This window comes from Thunnus albacares, chromosome 7, assembly GCF_914725855.1.
Source record: "Thunnus albacares chromosome 7, fThuAlb1.1, whole genome shotgun sequence".
In the NCBI taxonomy this organism is placed as follows: Eukaryota; Metazoa; Chordata; class Actinopteri; order Scombriformes; family Scombridae; genus Thunnus; species Thunnus albacares.
Genome location: NC_058112.1, coordinates 33,824,590 through 33,844,320, shown reverse-complemented (window position 1 = coordinate 33,844,320; position 19,731 = coordinate 33,824,590). Strand labels below are relative to the sequence as shown.

At 38.5% G+C, this 19,731-nt stretch overlaps 1 protein-coding gene across 4 annotated transcripts in view; it reads left to right on the top strand.

The window, feature by feature from the left end:
- Positions 1 to 17,380, top strand: part of ptprz1a (protein tyrosine phosphatase receptor type Z1a) — a 107,816-nt gene extending 90,436 nt beyond the window's left edge. For all 4 annotated transcript variants that reach the window (XM_044355535.1, XM_044355534.1, XM_044355536.1 and 1 more), the window contains 14 exons: positions 448 to 544; positions 2,125 to 2,207; positions 3,768 to 3,902; positions 5,719 to 5,853; positions 6,017 to 6,180; positions 6,668 to 6,803; positions 8,175 to 8,321; positions 10,024 to 10,117; positions 10,743 to 10,816; positions 11,419 to 11,550; positions 12,575 to 12,730; positions 14,163 to 14,305; positions 15,095 to 15,230; positions 16,645 to 17,380. In XM_044355535.1, coding sequence (XP_044211470.1) covers positions 448 to 544; positions 2,125 to 2,207; positions 3,768 to 3,902; positions 5,719 to 5,853; positions 6,017 to 6,180; positions 6,668 to 6,803; positions 8,175 to 8,321; positions 10,024 to 10,117; positions 10,743 to 10,816; positions 11,419 to 11,550; positions 12,575 to 12,730; positions 14,163 to 14,305; positions 15,095 to 15,230; positions 16,645 to 16,788 — 1,776 coding nt within the window. In that variant the 3' untranslated portion in view covers positions 16,789 to 17,380. The remainder of the gene's footprint in view (positions 1 to 447; positions 545 to 2,124; positions 2,208 to 3,767; positions 3,903 to 5,718; positions 5,854 to 6,016; positions 6,181 to 6,667; positions 6,804 to 8,174; positions 8,322 to 10,023; positions 10,118 to 10,742; positions 10,817 to 11,418; positions 11,551 to 12,574; positions 12,731 to 14,162; positions 14,306 to 15,094; positions 15,231 to 16,644) is intronic.
- The last annotated feature ends 2,351 nt before the right edge of the window (positions 17,381 to 19,731 follow it).

Here is a 19,731-nt window from a genome sequence, read left to right as displayed (position 1 = left end):
TTTAAAATATTCTGTCACTTCACTATAAAAAAAGATTATGAATCTGTTTCCTGTCCAGGTAGGCGGCGGGCTGCCATCTTTGTTTTGATATGAAAGAGAGGGGCATCTTGGGAAATGGGTTAAAAAATCTTTGTTATGATTCAGCAGGTGAAATATTTTTTCATCCAGATGGTTTAACGAGTCTTCTGGGATTCTGGAAATACTGTCAGAACATCACAGAATAATTATCTTGGGGCTAAATGACCTTTAGCTGTTTCCAGTTTTTATGCTAAGCTAAGCTAACTGACAAACATCTTATCATGTGACCCTCTGCTGGAAAGTATTGCTTTACAAAACCACAACACTGTGCTGAGCTAAAGAACCAGAAGAGAAAGACTTAAAGTTATTTCCACTAGTGCTGTTTGAACATGTAAATTTCACTCTGTGTGTGTGTGTGTGTGTGTTTAGGAGGTGCAGGTGTGCACGGTGGACATGGTGATGACCACCGACAGCTCCAACCATCCGGACAACAAGACTAAAAACAGATACAGCAACATCCTGGCCTGTGAGTACACAGTGTGACATGTGATAATGTTTTATATCATACAGTGAAAAGAGTTACTGCGCTGTTTGTCACAACTTTACAAGTAATCATGAACAAGATCCAGTTTATTGGTGGTTTGATAAGAAGACAAGAAACAGTGAACAGTACAGAAAGAAATTTATACACTGAAAATACCTTGTTTTTAATTTCAGAAGAATGAAAATGCTGCTGCACTTCAGTTTGTCTTAGTTCGTTTCAGCAGTTAAGAATTATTTTGATTTAATTCAAGTGAAAGGAGGGTTCACAGTTTATCATGTGTGTCTTAAACCAGCAGTCAGGTGTCCATATGAACAGTGAAAGAGGTTTTCCTCGCTGTAATCATTCCTCCTGTTCATACTGGAAATTAAAAGATTCTTCAAATGTGTTTTCAATGGAAGTGATGGAGGATAAAATCCACAGTTTTGTCATTTAAAAGTCTGTGTGAAGCTTCTATTCAGCTTCATCAGTCTGAGTTAGTCATATCAAGTGGATATCTGACACATTTACAGTCTTTTTAGCATCAAATTCCCTCTTTGTGTTTCCTCGGACAGTGTTTCCCTGTTGAGCTGCAGGTGGAAGTATAGTAACAAAAAGAGGAACTTTGGCACTAAAAAGACTGTAACGTTGAAAGATATCTACGTGATTTGACTCATTTGGACGCTGAAGCTTCATATTAGCTTCAGATAAACTTTAAATATATTTTTGCATTTGTGGATTTTGTCTCCCATCACTTCCATTGAAAAATCGTGAACCCGTCCTATAAGATTTTGTTGAGTGTTTATACACATCAGATGAAAACTGTTGAGTCTTAATTGATGAATATTCGACATCACAACCATGTGCTCGTGTATTATTTCAGGATCCCAAGTCTTTCATGTTTCATTGTGTATCCAGCACAGAGCTCAGGACATGTTTAGCATTTAGCTTAGCACATAATGATAATATTAAAAGATTAGACTATCTTCCTTTTAAACAGATTTAAACTACAACATCACACCAGAAGTTGCAAATATCAGAATGTCTGATGACAATCTGTCTCTTATTGTCAATTAACACGTATCAGAAAGTCTCTTATTCCTCCGTTGTTGTTCCAAAAAACTATTAAAAACACATCAGTGAGTCACACGGCTGCACTGGGCGACATGTTCCTTCATCACCATGAACACACACACACCGTCCTGCTGCCGGAAACACTCGCTAGAACCTCAAATATGGATTCATCCGCCACTGAAAATAGTCCCCAACAAATGCACTATTTCCCCCTGTTTGAGTAACGTTTAGTAAAAACTACAGTGACCAGCTGTTTTTATGACCTTACCTCATTCAGACTTTCTGAAAATGAAACTATATATTTGTGAGGTACTGTACTTATGTACAATTTTGAAGTACTTGTACTTTACTCGAGTATTTCCATTTTATGCTACTTTATACTCCCGGTGAGCCTTATGGAGTATTTCTACATTGCTGTATTTATTTATTATTGTATTTTGGTCTTTTCCTGCGATCTGTTGACAGTTGTTGGTGTTGATCTGTTGTTCTGTTATTTTGTCTTTAACCTCCAGACGACCACAGCCGGGTGCGACTCTCGCCGCAGGCCGACAAAGACGGGAAGACAAGAGATTACATCAACGCGAACTACGTGGACGTAAGGAACTTTGTTGTTTCAAACCTGCTTTTTCAGTTTTCATTTCATTCACTTTAAGCTTCATACAAACCCGCAGCCTTCATCTTCACCCTGAGGTTTCGGTCCTGCGTATTGAATCTGTCAAAACACGCAGTCAAAAAAAAAAAGTTTAAAAAAAAAAAATTCATTTTTTTATTCTCCAACGAGGCACTCCATGATTTATGACTTTCTTCCAAACTAAAATCAATGCATATTTCTAAACCTTTTCATGAGACATGCTGTTGTTAGCGGAGACCTGTGTGTGTCTCTCCGCTGTGCTCATTACTGTAGTGAAAGGAAGAGGCGACACACACACACAAAAAAACCCTGCGACAGTCACGGCCTCACTGGAGAGCCCACGTACAGGTTACAAAGTTTGTAAAAGCGCGTTGAGGATCTCTCCAGTCCGCACTTTTGTGTGCGTCTCACAGTGTGAAGGCAACTTCACTCTGAAGGTTATTAAACTATTAAAGAGAGTGATTGAATGCTGCCCCTCCGCTCACAACGTGTGTGACACTTTTCTTTCCCGCGCTGGCCTTAACTAAACCGACTCGTTTTCAGTTCGGCTCTTAACTTTTTGAGTTAAAACTTTATTATCCTTGATGAGTTTGATTTGATTTTGTCGGTTTATTCTCAAATGTGATAGCTGTTATAACAGAGTCTCTCAATCTTTTCTGGCCCGTGACCTTGTGATTGTGATGAATAAGAGTCGTCAGATTGTAAATTTGACAGCGGTGCACTTCAGTATTTGATTTTTTTTAAGAGCAGGGAGCTACAAGTGGACTCTGTAGAAAATAGTGTATTTTGAACACTGCTCAAACTGTCGGCTAAGATTTTTTATTTTTTTTACACAAAAGAAGTGAATCAAACAAACCTGCATATCTGAAACGTTGATGGTCTGTTGTGTACAGTATAATGAGGTTTGAGGGAAACAGACGTCTTTTTAAATCAGTCTTTTAGATGATTCTTCTGTTGTAGTTCCTCACGGCTTTGTGCAGAACTCCACATGGTTTAGAGGTGAAAAGTCTGAAGAAGAACGTCACACTTAATACTTCAGTACAACCAGTATTCAACTGTCCCGCTGCTGATGTGAAGTTTGAAAGACAGACAGGTGTAGGATTGTAAAAGACAAAGAACTATGAACCTTCACAGCCGAGAAGCAGAAACAGTATGATGAATACAGTCTCTTCAAATGTTGTGAAGTAAACGGTTCATTTTTATAGGATTCAGACAGGAGGCTTTTTAGCAGGCTGGAGCAGCTTTTTGTAATTGTGTTGCTGAGCACCTGGCGTTTTAGTAAGAGCGCTCTGAGTTGCAAAAACTTCAACTCGGAGCAAGAAAGCGCCGAATGTCATTTGTGGTTTTTTTCGCCATTGTCCAATCGCATGACTTGAGAGACAAGTCAGACAGACTGGTCTGGTTTTCTCCACAACTTTTTGGAAGTGCAACAGTAAAACACCTTTTGTGCCCCTTTAACAAGACTGCTGCTACAGAAATGAGAAGTTTTTAAAAATCTGACGCAGCGTCTCTGTGTTTCTTCAGGATTTTAAGAAGACCAGGTCGTACATCGCCGCTCAGGGTCCTCTGAGGTCGAGCACCGAGGACTTCTGGAGGATGATTTGGGAGCAAAACGTCAGCGTCATCGTCATGATCACCAACCTGGTGGAGAAAGGACGAGTTAGTGACCACAACTCTGATTCAGTCATACAACTTATGTTTATGTTTGTGTAGCAGAATGGATCCTGTTACCCGAAAGCATTTTAACACTAAGATGATGATAAAAATCCATCGTACAAACCTTCTGAAACTTAAAGGACGGGTTCACAATTTTTCACATCTTAAACCAACAGTCAGGAGCCCAAATGAACAGTGAAACCTGTTTTTCTTGCTGTAATCATTCCTCCTGTTCATACTGACCATTAGAAGATCCCTTCATAATGACCTTACAATGGAAGTGATGGAGGATAAAATCCACAGTCCTCCTTCTGTGCAAAAAATGTATTTAAAAGTTTATCTGAAGCTAATATGAAGCTTCAGCGTCCAAATGAGTCAAATCAAGTAGATATCTTTCAACGTTACAGTCTTTTTAGTGCCAAAGTTCCTCTTTTTGTTACTATACTTCCACCTGCAGCTCAACAGGGAAACACTGTCCGAGGAAACACAAAGAGGGAATTTGATGCTAAAAAGACTGTAAATGTGTCAGATATCTACTTGATATGACTAACTCAGACTGATGAAGCTGAATAGAAGCTTCACACAGACTTTTAAATGACTGTGTGGACACACTGTGGATTTTGGCCTCCATCACTTCCATTGAAAGCACATTTGAAGGATCTTTTAATATCCAGTATGAACAGGAGGAATGATTACAGCGAGGAAAACCTCTTTCACTGTTACTATGGACACCTGGCTGCTGGTTTAACTTGAAAAATTGTGAACCTGAACTTTAACAAGAGGCTGAGAACATCTTAAGAAGCTTCAGGAGGAATCAAAAACAATGTTTTTATTGTTTTTGTTCATTTTTAAGTCTATAATTTTACTATGAACATTGATGTTTGAAAGGAAGGATGTGTGATGATATCGTTCAAAGGAAGAGCTGTCGAAGTTCTTGTTTTGTAGACGTTTATTAGACGATGGCCATCGGGTCCATTCCATATACAAAGATGGTCTGGGCAATGTACCACTGTCGATGCACAGCTTATATAGGGTTACACATCTGTATCTTATCATATGAATAACATGTTTTCCAGGGGCACTACCTCCGTTGGGAGCCATCCATCAAGTGATTGACAGCTATCTCACAACATATTATGTGTCACAACATGCCCACATCTGGAACCGTTCCAAACTTAACCATGGATCCATTGTTTGTATCTAAAAGGCCACCCAGAAGGGCTATGCCATTTTACCCAAGGTGTCATACAGACCAGGGAATGTTTCTGTCACACGTCCAACATCCAAAATCAGTAAAATACATAGGGTCATATAAAAATCATACTAACAATGTTCTTTCCTAAGTGACATTTAATATAAAATAAGTGATTTTTGTGTAAATTAGAAAATAAAACTAAAATAACAGACACAAATTAATTCAACAAATGAACTCAAAATTCATTTGATTTTGAGACACTTTGACATCAACTTAACTAATAACGTTATGAATGAATATTTTACCCTCATACTCCCGATCCAGATTAAATAATCTTTTAGTCCTTCTACACAAAATTCAAAAACTGCAGAGCGAAAAAACATATTGAATCCAATAAATCAAAATGCAATTTTTTTTTTTTTTTTTAATATATTGTATGTTAAATGTGAAATGGATTTTAACGCCAGCAGACAGTTTTCTTTCCTAAACTTGAAAGTAAAAACACAGAATGTGATTTTCACATTTTACAAATTTCAATTATATTTTTGTTTTTATACAATAATGACAAATATAATTTTATTCATTTCTCAGACGTGTATGTGCCGCGTTTAACTGTCTCCTCAGAGGAAGTGTGATCAGTACTGGCCTGCGGAGGTTCAGGAGGAGTACGGCGGCTTCCTGGTGACGATGAAGAGCAGCAGAGTGCTCGCCTACTACACCCAGAGGACCTTCACTGTCAGGAACACCCACGCTAAAAAGGTCAGACAAACCAGCCAATCAGATCACAGAGTGATTGTACTCGTCTGGTCTCTCATATAAATACTGTTCTAGAGGTATGGTTACTGTTATATGTGAACAAATGTAAATCTACAGGTCTGTTTATGTTTATTATTATCATTTATTATTGTCTCGTCCTCCGCAGGGTTCTCAGAAGGTGAACAGCAACGAGCGGACGGTGACACAGTACCATTACACCCAGTGGCCCGACATGGGCGTCCCGGAGTTCGCTCTGCCGCTGCTCAGCTTCGTCCGCAAGTCCTCCAGAGCCAGGACGGACGACATGGGGCCGGTGGTGGTGCACTGCAGGTAATATCTGATGAAACTAACCCAGGAGGGGCTATTTGTGCTCTTAATTTAATAATTGTTGCTCTTGATTTAACATAATTCAACCTCATGCCATTCTCTCTGTGTACACCCTCACTGTGGATCACTTGGATTTAATAAGGTTTAGTTTCGATCTAAGATATGTGGATATATATTTTAAGCACAACACTGTGGTATCTCTGAGATGCCTTTTAATACAACTGACTTTTTCACCTTAAACACTTATGTTCCTGCTGATGTCGTCCAGTTCATAAAAACTCAGCTTCAAGGTTGAGAACATGGATGTATTTTATTATATATTGTATGTTATGTATCATATTCTTGTAGTACATCCAATCTACAGTACATCTCGTAGTACAAATGAGTTTTTTCCCCTCTGTGGCCCCTCTCAGGCTCCGTACTTTCATTTCCATCCTCATGTCAGTTAATTCCCGGCTTAATCGTCTCGTTCTGTCTTGCCGCTGTGCAGCGCTGGCGTCGGCCGGACGGGCACGTACATCGTCCTGGACAGCATGCTGAAGCAGATGAGAGAGGAAAGCACCATCAACATCACAGGCTTCCTGAAACACATCCGCACACAGAGGAACTACCTGGTTCAGACAGAGGTCAGAGGTCACACACACATCTGCACAACGTTTCAACAGGCCATGAGTTTGAAGATGTTTGTAAGAATTTAGCTAGTTTAAAACTGGACTATTTATCTCTTAAAAGACATCTAACCATGTGTCAAAATGTAATAATTTCATTGTTTTTAAATGTTTTTAGCTAGCTAGCATGTTGGCATGCTGACATTAGCATTTAGCTCAAAGCACTGTTGTCTTTAAGTACAACCTCACAGAGCAGCTAGCATGACTGTAGACTTACTATTTTTTCTCAAGAAATTAAACAAGAAGCAGCAGTTTACACAAAATATAATTATTTAAATGTAAAAAACAACTGTTATATGTAATCCAGACACATAGAAAAAACCTTTCAATCAAATTTAGTTTAAACTGGATTCACAGAAGTGTTTTGACCTGCAAATCACCCAAAGAGTGCTTACTGGCAATAAACAAACTTTTAAGGCAACATGACTACAGGAAGACAATGTTAGGTCCTCAAAATATAGATTCTCCTTGGAGAACTATATCCTTGGTCTTATCCTGCTCACAAATCATTTGGTCAGTCTTTATAGTGTTGGAAACATTTACTCAAGTTCTGTACTTAAGTACAGTTTTGAGGTACTTGTACTTTACTTGAGTATTTCCATGTGATGCTACTTTCTACATTTCAGAGGGAAATATTGTACTTTCTACTCCACTACATTTATTTGACAGCTTTAGTTACTTTTCAGATGAAGATTTGACACAATGGATAATATAACAAGCTTTATATAACAAGCAAGGTTGGGAACCACTGGACTAAACTAGCTAACTGTATATAAAGTAGTGTAAACTAGCTCCACCTCCAGCAGCTACAACAGTAACATGCTGCTCTAACACTGATGCTTCACTATTAATAATCTAATGATGTCATATATAATAATATATCAGTCAGAGGGACCAAACCACTACTTTTACTGCAATACTTTAACTACATCAAGCTCATAATACTTATGTACTTTTACTGCAATACTTTAACTACATCAAGCTCATAATACTTATGTACTTTTACTGCAATACTTTAACTACATCAAACTCATAATACTTATGTACTTTTACTGCAATACTTTAACTACATCAAGCTCATAATACTTATGTACTTTTACTGTAGTAGGATTTTTCATGCAGGACTTTTACTTGTAATGGAGTATTTTTACATTGTTGTATTGATACTTTTACTTAAGTAAAGGATCTGAATACTTCTTGTGAACAGTAGTTTTTCTATCAAAAAAAGTTTTAGACATTTTCTTTAGACATTCTGTAACAAACCTCAGCCGGACTGAGACTGAATAAAGTTTTAATCACTGTCTGTACTATCTGTCTCTCTCCTTACAGGAGCAGTATGTTTTCATCCATGATGCCTTGGTGGAAGCCATCTTGTGCGGAGAGACGGAGGTGACAGCGGCTCAGCTGCACAGGTTCGTGGATGAGCTGCTGACCCCGGGGCCAGCTGGGAGGACGCGCCTGGAAAAACAGTTCAAGGTGAAGCAGCTCATCAAACACTGGAAAAACACAATTACACTACTCTCTGTTGTACTATGAAAAAAATATTTATTTTATACATTATTATATCACATTTTTCCAAAAACATTTTGTTTAATAACAACTTGACAAAGTTGGTGTTAAACGCCATTTTTTCAGGTTCTGTCCTCCGTTGTTTTTGTTGCTGTGTGATTTCTAAACCTCAACCAGCTGACTGCTGGTCACACCAACAGGACACGACTATGTCAAAACCCAGTATATGGCGGGACTGTGTATGGTCAATGTGTTACTGGGATAGTCAGTGGTCGTGTCTATAATATGAATTCCTGGATATTAAATGTTCAGCTGCAATTTTCTGAAGTGGTCCCAGTAATATTTGTTGTTAAAGTGTACTGAAGTGGCATATCATTTGATTAGAAACTTATTTTAATTATATGTATTATAATTATCTGTTAACTCCCCCTGCTCTTGTATCTGTTTCTATCTGTTGATATCTGTAAACATATGGTCTCATCCTAGAATGCTAATCCTACGTAAACATATAGATAAACAGTCCATCAGTTGTGTGACTTAATACCTGCGCTGTGACATCTTTCAGAGCACACAAACCTGTCACCTGTCCAGCACGGTGCTGTTAAACTGGAAACACTGCAGCTACAGCTTATTTTTTATACCTTCTATGAGCTACACACACACAGCACAGCTATGCTAACGATGCTAGCTATGCTAACTAGCTGCTAGCCGCCGTGCAGGCTGATAAAATGGATCTGTCGCGTCTCTTTGTATCTGTGAGTTGGTGCTCCTGTCGGTGTTGGAGCCTCTATGTGAGACACATCGGTCGGTAAATGTGTGCTTTTAAAACTTATTTCAAAAAAAGTACAAAGATTTTTGTAGCTTCTTGATGGCTTTACATTCACAGGTCCTGACTAAATATGATTGGCGATTTTCTTAAAGGTATACTATGCAGGATTTTCCCTAAAAAAAACAATGTCATACAAAAGTAATCCCTTTCAATCATCACTTATGACCCACTAGAAGTGTGTGGCAGTGTGTTAATCTGCAGAGACTCTGACCTCTGTCTGTATTTTCTCATTATTTTTCTGTTCGGGACGTTTCTGGGTGTCAACCTTTGGGCAGGGGGTGTGTAGCCTCCAGCCAATCACAGCACAAGGTGTGAGGTCGGGACTCGTAGCGTAGCGACCAGGTTACATCACTGTCTCCGTCTCTCTCCTCTGCTCTGTTCTGCTCTCTGTCTCTGCGTCATGGATGTATAAAGAGCAGCAGGTCTGTGTGTCTGTTGACGGAGGACACACACGCAGAGCAGAGAGGCCACAGTGGACAGAACGAAGCTCTGCATTCACACAAAATCCGGCAATGCGGATTGTGCGGAGGTCTGGCCGTGTTTATTTGTGCTTTAGAACGTAACTGCCGTGAAACAATCAGAAAATAATGGGTGTTTTTTATCTGCAAGTATGTAAGTGTGCAGGCCTTCCTACTTTTTTCATGAAACATTGGGAACGAGACATGAATTTGTAGGTTCAAGGAAACACACATAACTAAAATCTTCACTGAACAATATAAAAATATAAAAATTAGGGAACTCAATAAGACACAAAAAGCTGAACAATGTCGATTAAATCCAGTAGTTTATATTAAGAGCTGATTCTTCAGTCACTAACAGATGTTTGGTGTTTTTCCACAGCTGGTTTGTCACTCCGGAGCGAAGCATTGCGACTACTCTGCAGCTCTGCAGGACTGCAACCGCAGCAAGAACAGAAACTGCTCCGTAATACCCGGTGAGTTGTTCATCTCATCCCCTGTGCTGTGATCGGACAGTTAATTGTTTCTCATTTTGGCACAAACAATGTGTTTCCATCTCTAAAAACAAAAACTCCCCTCCACCTCCTCATGAACACTAATGACAGTTCTTTGTATTTAACACAGACAGCTCTCTGCTGCTCCCAATTAAAACACAATACATCTCTTCACTTTATTATTATTTATTTAATGTGACATGGAACATTTATCTCATAATGAAAAACCATTCATTCCATTTTTAAAGACAAGCAGATAAATAATTGTCCTTTTCATTTCATTATGATACAGTAAATGTGTCATACATATAAAATGGAAAAAGATTTTTTTGTATAGTAAATAAGTGTCTTCTACGCATTTAGAGAAACAGGTGTGTAATTAACTCCACAACCTCAGATTTTTTTTTCATATACAAAAACTTGCAGTCTTCCGCTCTGACCGACGCTGACATCACTTATCAGATTTCATGCTGCTTCCTGATGTGTAAAATTAGTATCATGTTGGAGGTTTCATTTGAAGCTTCAGCTAAAGTTTGCTGAGTCGAAGACAGAGAAAACGCTGCACAATTTTTGAGATCTGAATTCTGTTTCCTACTTTTCTTTGCAGTTGAGAGGTCACGAGTGCGTCTGTCTACGACAGCGGGGGAAACATCAGACTACATTAACGCATCGTACATCACAGTAAGAAACAGACTTACTCTGTTCAGGGTTAAATCCGACCCAGAGTCAGATGACAAGATGGATATGAGTCTCATCTGACTCTTCCCTGAAAAACTGCACTGCTCTTTAATCAATCTCCACACTTGTGTAGCTGTAATATTTGTTCCTTATTGTGGCTGCACTGGAGTGATATTGCATGACACCAATATTTTGTAATCAGTTGAAGAGTTTAGTTTTCAGATAGGGCTGCAAATAACAATTCTTTTCATTATCGATGAGTTGTTTGGTCTATAAAATGGTAAAAAAAAAAAAATGTTGATCAGTGTTTCCCAAAGCTGAAGATGACGTCCTCAAATGTTTTGTTTTGTCCACAACCCAAAGATATTTAGTTCACTGTCATAGAGGACTAAAGAAACCAGAAAATATTCATGTTTGAGAAGCTTGAATCAGAGAATATTGACTTTTTTTTTCTTAAAAAATGACTCCGAACGATCATCAAAATAGTTGGCAGTTAATTAGTTGTTTTCAACCCTTACACCATGTGCAAATTAAAAAAAAAAATCCTACAAATCCCACAAGGATATGATATGATGATGTCTAAGCCATGATTTTTGTTCCTGCAGGGTTACAGGCAGAGAAGCGAGTTCATCTTGACCCAGAATCCTTTGCCTGACACCATAAAGGACTTCTGGAGGATGATATGGGACCACAACGCCCAGGTCATCGTGTCGCTGCCGGGGACACCAGCCAATGGGGTGAGGAACTGTTTGTTTTTAATTCAAATAATATAATTGACAGAATTTGGTGTGATTAACAAAGACTCACACCTGTATCTACTTTTATATTCAAATTTGCTGTTTTATTTGTCATCTATGTGCAAGAACAAGAAATACACTCATTGTTATTTCTGAGAGTGAGATGTTCAGATGGATATCAAGACTTAGACTGGTTAGTCTAGTGTACAATAAAGACTATTAACCTTAAAGATCCCTCCAGATATGTTTTAGGACATATAAAAACCCTCTGTTTGGAATAATAAAATGTGTTTTTTCCACAACGAAATGTTCAGTTACCTCATTAAAAATACTTAAAATAGTATCTTCTCGTTCTGCCTCATTAAAAATCCAGAATCTATGAATATTCAAATATGTTTAATACCAAAAGTTTGACTGCTGGACACCAGATGTTCACTATAAAGTTCAGTCTCAGTGTTTGTGCTCCGGAGGCTTCAAGTTTCCACATCACACTTGTGTAAGTTGAATACTGGACCACGATTAGCTCCAAACTAGTTGTGATGTCACAAATCAAGCTCATAGATATGTCCCATAACTCAGATATAAGAGGAACGTTCCTTCTTCAGCAGATGAATGTGAAAACAACCTTCTAGTGTCAAAGTTTGCATATATGTCATTCTGCACAGTGAAGCACAAACATCCAAACAAAGTAACAAGAAGAAAAACACATTTTTGACAGAAAAGGGACTTTAAAGAAGCTACTAACACTTCTAAAGCTGACTAATTAACATGCTGTATCTCATTAGTTTAATCTGTAGAAAAATGATGTGTGGTTTTAGTGGTATTATTCTAGTATTTATACTAAAATACTAAAATGAGTACAAGTATTTCCCAGAATGTTGAAGTATTGAAGTAAAATTCACAGAAATGTGTTACATCTGTGCACTCAGAATAATACTAGTGTCAGTGTTAACATTACTAGTATGGATAGTGTTGGGAGGATCAGACTGCGATGTAACCGTCAGCTGACTTCCTGTGTTGTTAGACGGAGGAAGAGGCGGAGCTGTGTGTCTTTTGGCCCCGCAAAGGGCAGCCAATCAGCTACGAGATGTTCACCGTCACTCAGAGGAGCGAGAATCACATCTGTCTGTCCAACGAGGACATGCTGGTGGTCCAGGAATACGTACTGGAAGCTACACAGGTAAGTGCGACCTAGAACATGACGACTTCTCTTAGAACGCAAAAATCATAAAAACAGGTGATGATACATTAAAGGGTAAGTTCACCCAAAATCATAAAAAAAACAAAATATATTCACTTTTTTCTGTCTAAAGGTCGATCCATGCAGATAGTTTTGAGATCTGTCTCTGAGGTTCTTGTCTCCACCGCATGACAATATGTTTAATTTTATGATGCTTACAGAAAAAGCATTTAAAACATAAAACAACTATATCTCTGTTCAGAGCAAAGTGTCCCTGTTACTCTGGACAATACACAGAACACCATGGAAACTATTTCTTAGTAGGAAGTAGTTCTGTACAAATCATCCAGAGTAACAGGAAGACTGTTTCTGGAGAGAGATGTTGCTGTTAAACATTTGAAATGCTTTCTATGTTGTGAGCAACAACAACTTAATCACATTTATCTTCACTCACCCAGCTGGGAGAAGGTCTGTGATTAATGTACACGGTAAATAATAAATGTAACTAGCAAATGTTAAATGTTCTGATGTTCCCATTGTTGCTCATGAGAGTATAAACCCTTTTGGATTTTATTGACCCCATAACTGTATCTCCACCACTGATGAGGATACAGAATGTTATGCCACACCGTCCTTCGCTGACAGAGGTTTATAAGTTTAAACACACTTTTTGGACACTGAAACCAGCTCTTAAATCCCAAACAGCAGCAGCAGTTCTGTTACGAGGTGGCAACACTAGTCACATCATATGGAAGTTACCAAAATTATCAACTTATGAACAGTGTTCTCAACAACATCATAGTAAAAACTGGGGAACAACTTTGTTTGTCCAATGATGTGAAGACTCAGAAACATGGGAATCTTTCCCTTCTCTACAATCCATGCAACATGACGTGAATGTGTGAAGCCAGATTAATATTTACATGGACTAAGATTTATATAATTAATAGAATTATTAAATTGCCTGGGTTGCAGGCTGAGCCTTCACGGTCCTTCGCAGACCTGTTGGTATCCCTCCCTGGCTATTGCTGCTGTTACTGGTATTGTTATGATCCCCCCTTTTCCCTCTTTCTTTCTCTCTCTCATCCCAACCGGTCAAAGCAGATGGCCGCCCACCAAGAGCCGTGTTCTACTTGAGGTTTCTACCCGTTAAAGGGGAGTTTTTCCTCACCGCTGTCGCCAAGTGCTGCTCATGGGGGAATTGTTGGGTCTCTGTAAATTAAAGAGTTCGGTCTTGACCTGCTCTATGTGAAAACTGCCCTGAGATGACTTTTATTGTGATTTGGCGCTATATAAATAAAAATTGATTGAATTTATAAATTAAAAAAAGAGATATCTTTGTTTTAAGGGGGTCATGGGTCAATGGAAAACTCACTCTTATGTATTGTTGTCACTGACGTCTGCTCTTCCTCCTCTTGTTTCTTCTCAACAGGACGACTTCGTTCTGGAGGTGAAACACTACCGCGCCCCCCGCTGGCCGAACCCAGACAGTCCCATCAGCAACACCTTTGAGCTCCTCAACCTGGTGAAAGAGGAGAGCGCTGCCAAGGAAGGCCCCACTGTGGTCCACGATGAGTACGACCTTCTCTGATGGCAACATTTACCATAGAGCTGTGAAGTATGAGGAGCTGCTGGTTCTGGAAGTGTTTCTCCCTCATTCTGGATTATCATTTCAAAATGTTCTCAATCTCCTTGATGTTACTGAACATAGAAACTCAGGACACTCCTGAATAATGTAACGATTAGACAGGTTTACATTCTGACCACCAGTTTATATTATTTACTAAGAATACTACAATACCCATGAGCCTCAGCTGCCGTTGCTATGGAGAATCGGCAATGGGTGCAAATCAGAGTGTAATGAATTCAAAACGCTTCATCGCTGAAGTTGTAAACAAAGTGATCCAGAAATTGAAAGTAAACTGATTCCCTCTGTAGATTATAAAATCAGCTTTCTCAACATCGTCATTTTTAGCTTCTGCTGTCGTTAGCAGTGCACGTGACTGAATTTTAAGCTCTGTGATTGGCTGTTTCTTGCTGAAATGAACCTTGGGAGTCGTAGTTTACTTCTATCCCGAACACAGTCTTGTACCTTCAACGTTTTACTGAAGAAGCAGATATTTTCTAACACATAATCAACCAACCTGAGTTGTAGAAGTTCTCAAACTGTGAGTAACATAATATTGTCCATGGGAATAATTAATGGGATTTTTATTTCCAGAACCAGCAGTGCCTGAACTAGCTTCTCACACTTCGCAACTCTATTAACATTTAAGATTTTTTTTCTGGTCTGATTCTGGTTCAGAGCGAGAATATTTTACAGTGAACATCTGAACATTTCGGATTTTTTTTTTTTTTCTTCAGTGTGGGTGGAGTGATAGCGGGAACGTTCTGCGTTCTGTCATCTCTGACTTGCCAGCTGGAGGCAGAAGGTTCAGTCGACGTCTTCCAGGTGGCCAAGCTGACGAACCTCATGAGGCCAGGAATCTTCAGCGACATCGTAAGGCTTTTGGTGTCTCACAATACGCTGATGATGATCTACTGTCCATTACAAAACCTGTGTGATTTACACTTGATAGCATTTATGCTTTAAGGATCATTTCAGTTTATTATAACTTGGGTTTTATTTTCATAGTTGTCCATTAGTTATATCAGTAATGTAATATCATGTAAATATATTCACAAAGTTAAAGGGAAACTTCTGTATTTTTCAACCTAGACCCTATTTCCCATCATTTTGGGACAAAAATTGTTGAAACTGGTCCAGTATTGAGGGAGAGTGCTTCAGCCAGCAGCCACAAAAAAACGTTTCTTTAGTAGACACGGTGGCAAAACAGAAATGTTGGAAACAAACCTCCAGGTTTGACAAACTCATTTGAAAGAGAAAATGAAAGCAAACTGTAAAATTATTATCTTTGCTTTCATCGTTGTAAACGAAGACGAAATTTACAGATCCACGTCTTTTTAGTGATATCAGTGTTTCCAAGATCTCAGCTATTAACTTCTACATAACTGACAGAAATGAAGGACAAAACAACAAAAATACAACCCAAGCTGTAATTCACCATCACAGTGTAAATCATAGATACAGTGACAACAATATATGCAGAGATATGCTGGTAAAAATATTCGCAGTATGATTGTGGCAAAAATAGAATGATAAATGGTATTGTCACAGGATTCATTCATCCTGAAATTCTACTGCTTTATATTGACCTTATTTAAACATTACAAATAACTGTGTAATCTGCAAAACTGTGAAATCTGTCTCCAGACACGCATACAATTTAATTGATAACCTGCGTTAAAATGGAGCTTTTCTCTCAGTGACCTTCCTATTTTCCCCATAATTACAACCAAACTACATAGTTCTTTCCAGTTGAGTTCCTAGGAAATTACAGACCCAAATTAGGGTAGAAATTAAGGGTATTTTAAGTGTGAATATAGTCAATCTCACAGCACAGCTGCTGTCATTAAACTGTATTTTTCTTCATTTTGTCAGATGATGTAGTGATGATATAATAATCTTAATTATTATCTTTGATTTTAACTGCAGCAGAACAGCTTGGCAGTGGCTGCTGGTTAACAGGAAGTATTTATTAACCATGATCAATTTTCACACTATTTTCAACATCTGATAACAGAAACAGAAAAATATGTAAATGAGAAATACAACATAAATTTTGCTGCATTAAAACACATTTAAGATGATCACAGAAAGCAGGAGGAGACTGAACAGAAGTTATCTTGTTTCTTTCAGTCTCTCGTTCTAATAACAAACTAGTTTTTCTGTATATGTTTTAAGACCAAGTCAGAAGAAGACTGTGTGAATAAAGACAGCAGATTGGAGAAAAGAGCCGGAACATTCAGACATTGCAGGCCTCTTTAACAATCGCTTACCTGTTGTTTTTCAGGAGCAGTACCAGTTTCTGTACAAAGCCATGCTGAGTCTCATCGGGACGCAGGAAGACAAGAAAACCCTCCAGTCCTCCGACAACAACGGTACCATTGTGGTGGGAACCGCCAGCACTGCCGAGAGCCTCGAGTCCCTGGTGTAACCGCCCAAAAAAAACCCCACAAAGAACTCCTGTTTAACTTTTACAAATGAGCAACAACAGCATTTCGCCTTTTGTCCTTCCTCCTCAACCACCAACAGAACGTCTCCTGATGCCAGACTCACGCTGCGACAGATTTGATCCTCGTTATTCAGAACTTCCTGTGTTGTCGTTTGAGGTCGGCATGTTCTGAACGAGTTTCTTCTTCGCTGGATCTGGACTCCCTGCGATTTTGTAATGTGTGCCTTTTTGTATTTTTCATCCTGTACTTCTAACTTTGATACAAGCTGTAGACTAACTGTCCAATGTTTTAATGCTGTACTGCCCTGAGACATTTCACTCAACTAACACACTTTTCCTAAACCTTTGTATTTATTGGCACTGAGCCAAATGGGGGAAAAAGGGAAAAAAAAAACCTGCATCTTTTTACATCAAATGAAATATTTTGTTAGCTTGTCTTTTATAGAGCTCATGCACTGAACTCCTTTCTGTAAATACCATCACAACAGTAGCAGCAGTGTGCTATTCAAGTCAAATATAAAATAAGGGCCTGGAATAATAAGAATAATAATAATCTAATGTAAATAATATTATAGTAATCACCTCGATGGACCAAATTTCTATTTATACTTTTAGATTTTTATATTTTACCATTTTAGTGCATTACAATGTTATGGTTTCTAATTGCTTAGTTGGAGAACATTAATGCTTTTATATTCTGGATTTTGTAACAGACTAAATGTGATGCATGGGGTACTGACATGTTTGTTTTTAGCTGGACATGAAACACTGCTGGATTATTAGCTAGGGGATTAAATAAGTGAAAGAACACCAAAGAAAGAGCCTGATGGAGAGTTTTCTTACTTTGCACAGAACTACGACATCACTGCAGCTAAAACTAAACTACACACTGAACAACAAAGGATTCATTTGTGTTGTTTTCTAATGGCGGAGGTTGTTAAAGGTGTCAGTCAGCATTCACACATGGCATTTCACTAACATGTCATCGTCCACTTTTGGCGCTTACGCAAGTTAACTAGCGAGCTCACAAGCTATTAACATATTAGCACTCGTGAATGGAGTTGGTGAACAAGTATCTCTCTTACTAGTGCAAAGCTTGACAGACTTACTGTGCCTAGTTATGGTTGTTAAGCTGCGTTTGGATACTGACCAAAGCAGGTGATGTAAATCTGTCTTCATCAAGTCTGAATTACCCAGCGGCCACAATGTCTGGGCTTTCTCCACATCATTTGGGTCTACGTAATTTGATTAATCGCAGATTTGTTTGAAATTTGCAGCTCTAAAAAGTACAATATCAACCATGACGGGTCCTCCATGTTGTGGTCCTGGTCTTAAAGAGTCAAAATCTAGTTTTAAGATTTTACTTGTTTTAGTTTAAACTGAGCTCATTTGTTAAGTTGTTTTATTTTTTTTATCAAATTGCACACAGAAAACTGGCTACAAGGTAGAAATTATTCCACTGTAGGAGTTCTGTAAGGCTGCAAACAAATATTTTCATTATCAATACATCTGACATCATACATACATCTGATAAAATGTCACAAAAATGTGCAAACTGACATGACATTATTCCCAAGGCCCAAGTTAACATATTCAGATGACCCGTTTTGTTTCAATAACAGTCAAAAACCCAAAGGTCTTGAGTTTACTATCATGGAAAACTGGAAACTACAAAATATTCACATTTGAGAAGCTGGTACCAGAAAATATTTGGTATTTTTCCCTAGAAAATTACAAAAGATGTCGCCAATTAATTTTCAGTCCATAGAGTACTCAATCATCTAATCATTTCAGCTCTAGAGTATGTATAACGGGGGTCAACAGGAGCCACGGGGGCCCGTAGGAGGTTAATCTGGCCAGACTCAGACTCTTGACACTTCTGAAGGTTTTTCAGTTGTCCTCTGGTCATTTTTACTTTTCTAAGTGGTGTATTTAACCCCTAAAATATTTTTGGGGATAAAAGTTTTCTGGCCGTTGAAGCAACTCCACAAGAGTGATCTAACATTGGCTGAGAAAGCAGGTTACATTTACATTTTATGCCTTAAACTGAAGTGTTTATCCAAAGTGACTTACAGTAGCAGAGTGAGTCTCAGTTCCTCGATCACCAGCCTCACAGGAAGGAGGTCGAAGGTCAGAGGACACAACATCCAGACAAAGACAACACATCTGTGAGCCTGACCAGAGAGAGGTGAAACAGAAAGAGAAAATAAAGACGCAGTCTAATAAAAAATGAGTCCTGTCCGACCTGTGGATTATATATTTTCGCTTTATGGAATCATGCTTTAATCCCTGGACTGAACTGGTTATTCCAATTGATTTCCCATGTGTTAATCCAGGCTAAGACTCTGCAAGAAACGCGCCTTTTCAGGACAGAAAATAGGTCAAGTGTCCAGACTTCGTCTTAAGCAGCCGCTGTATCCGTACCTTCATTTGCATTTTTGACTTTTCATAATTACATGCCCAATTATCCCCTGCTTGGTGGCCTAGTTTGCATGGCTGCCTCCAAATTGAGTGGAAGCAAAAACGCTGATTGTCTTTTTTTCAGCGCTGAGCTGAGCTGGAGGCCAAAAAGACATCAGAGCAGGACTGGAAATGCAAAATTTGGGATGTTTTAAATGCTGCCTGCTGCGGAGTCCAGTTCAATCTTTTCAATATGACTTAAATCTTAAAGTCAGACTTTACAGTTGTGAGAGAAATATTCAGTCTATAATCTCTCCTGAAGTAAAATGTGAGTACTTCAATTTAATTGTACTCAATTGCAAGTCAAATTCCTGAAATTTACAATTTAAACAGCAAATTAGGAAGTATATGTATATGGCACTTGATTAGGAACATCTGTGCAATCTAATGCAAACCAATACAGCAGCTCTGTCATTAATTCTACTTTTATGAAGCGTTCCTAATATTTTTTTCATGTATTTTAGA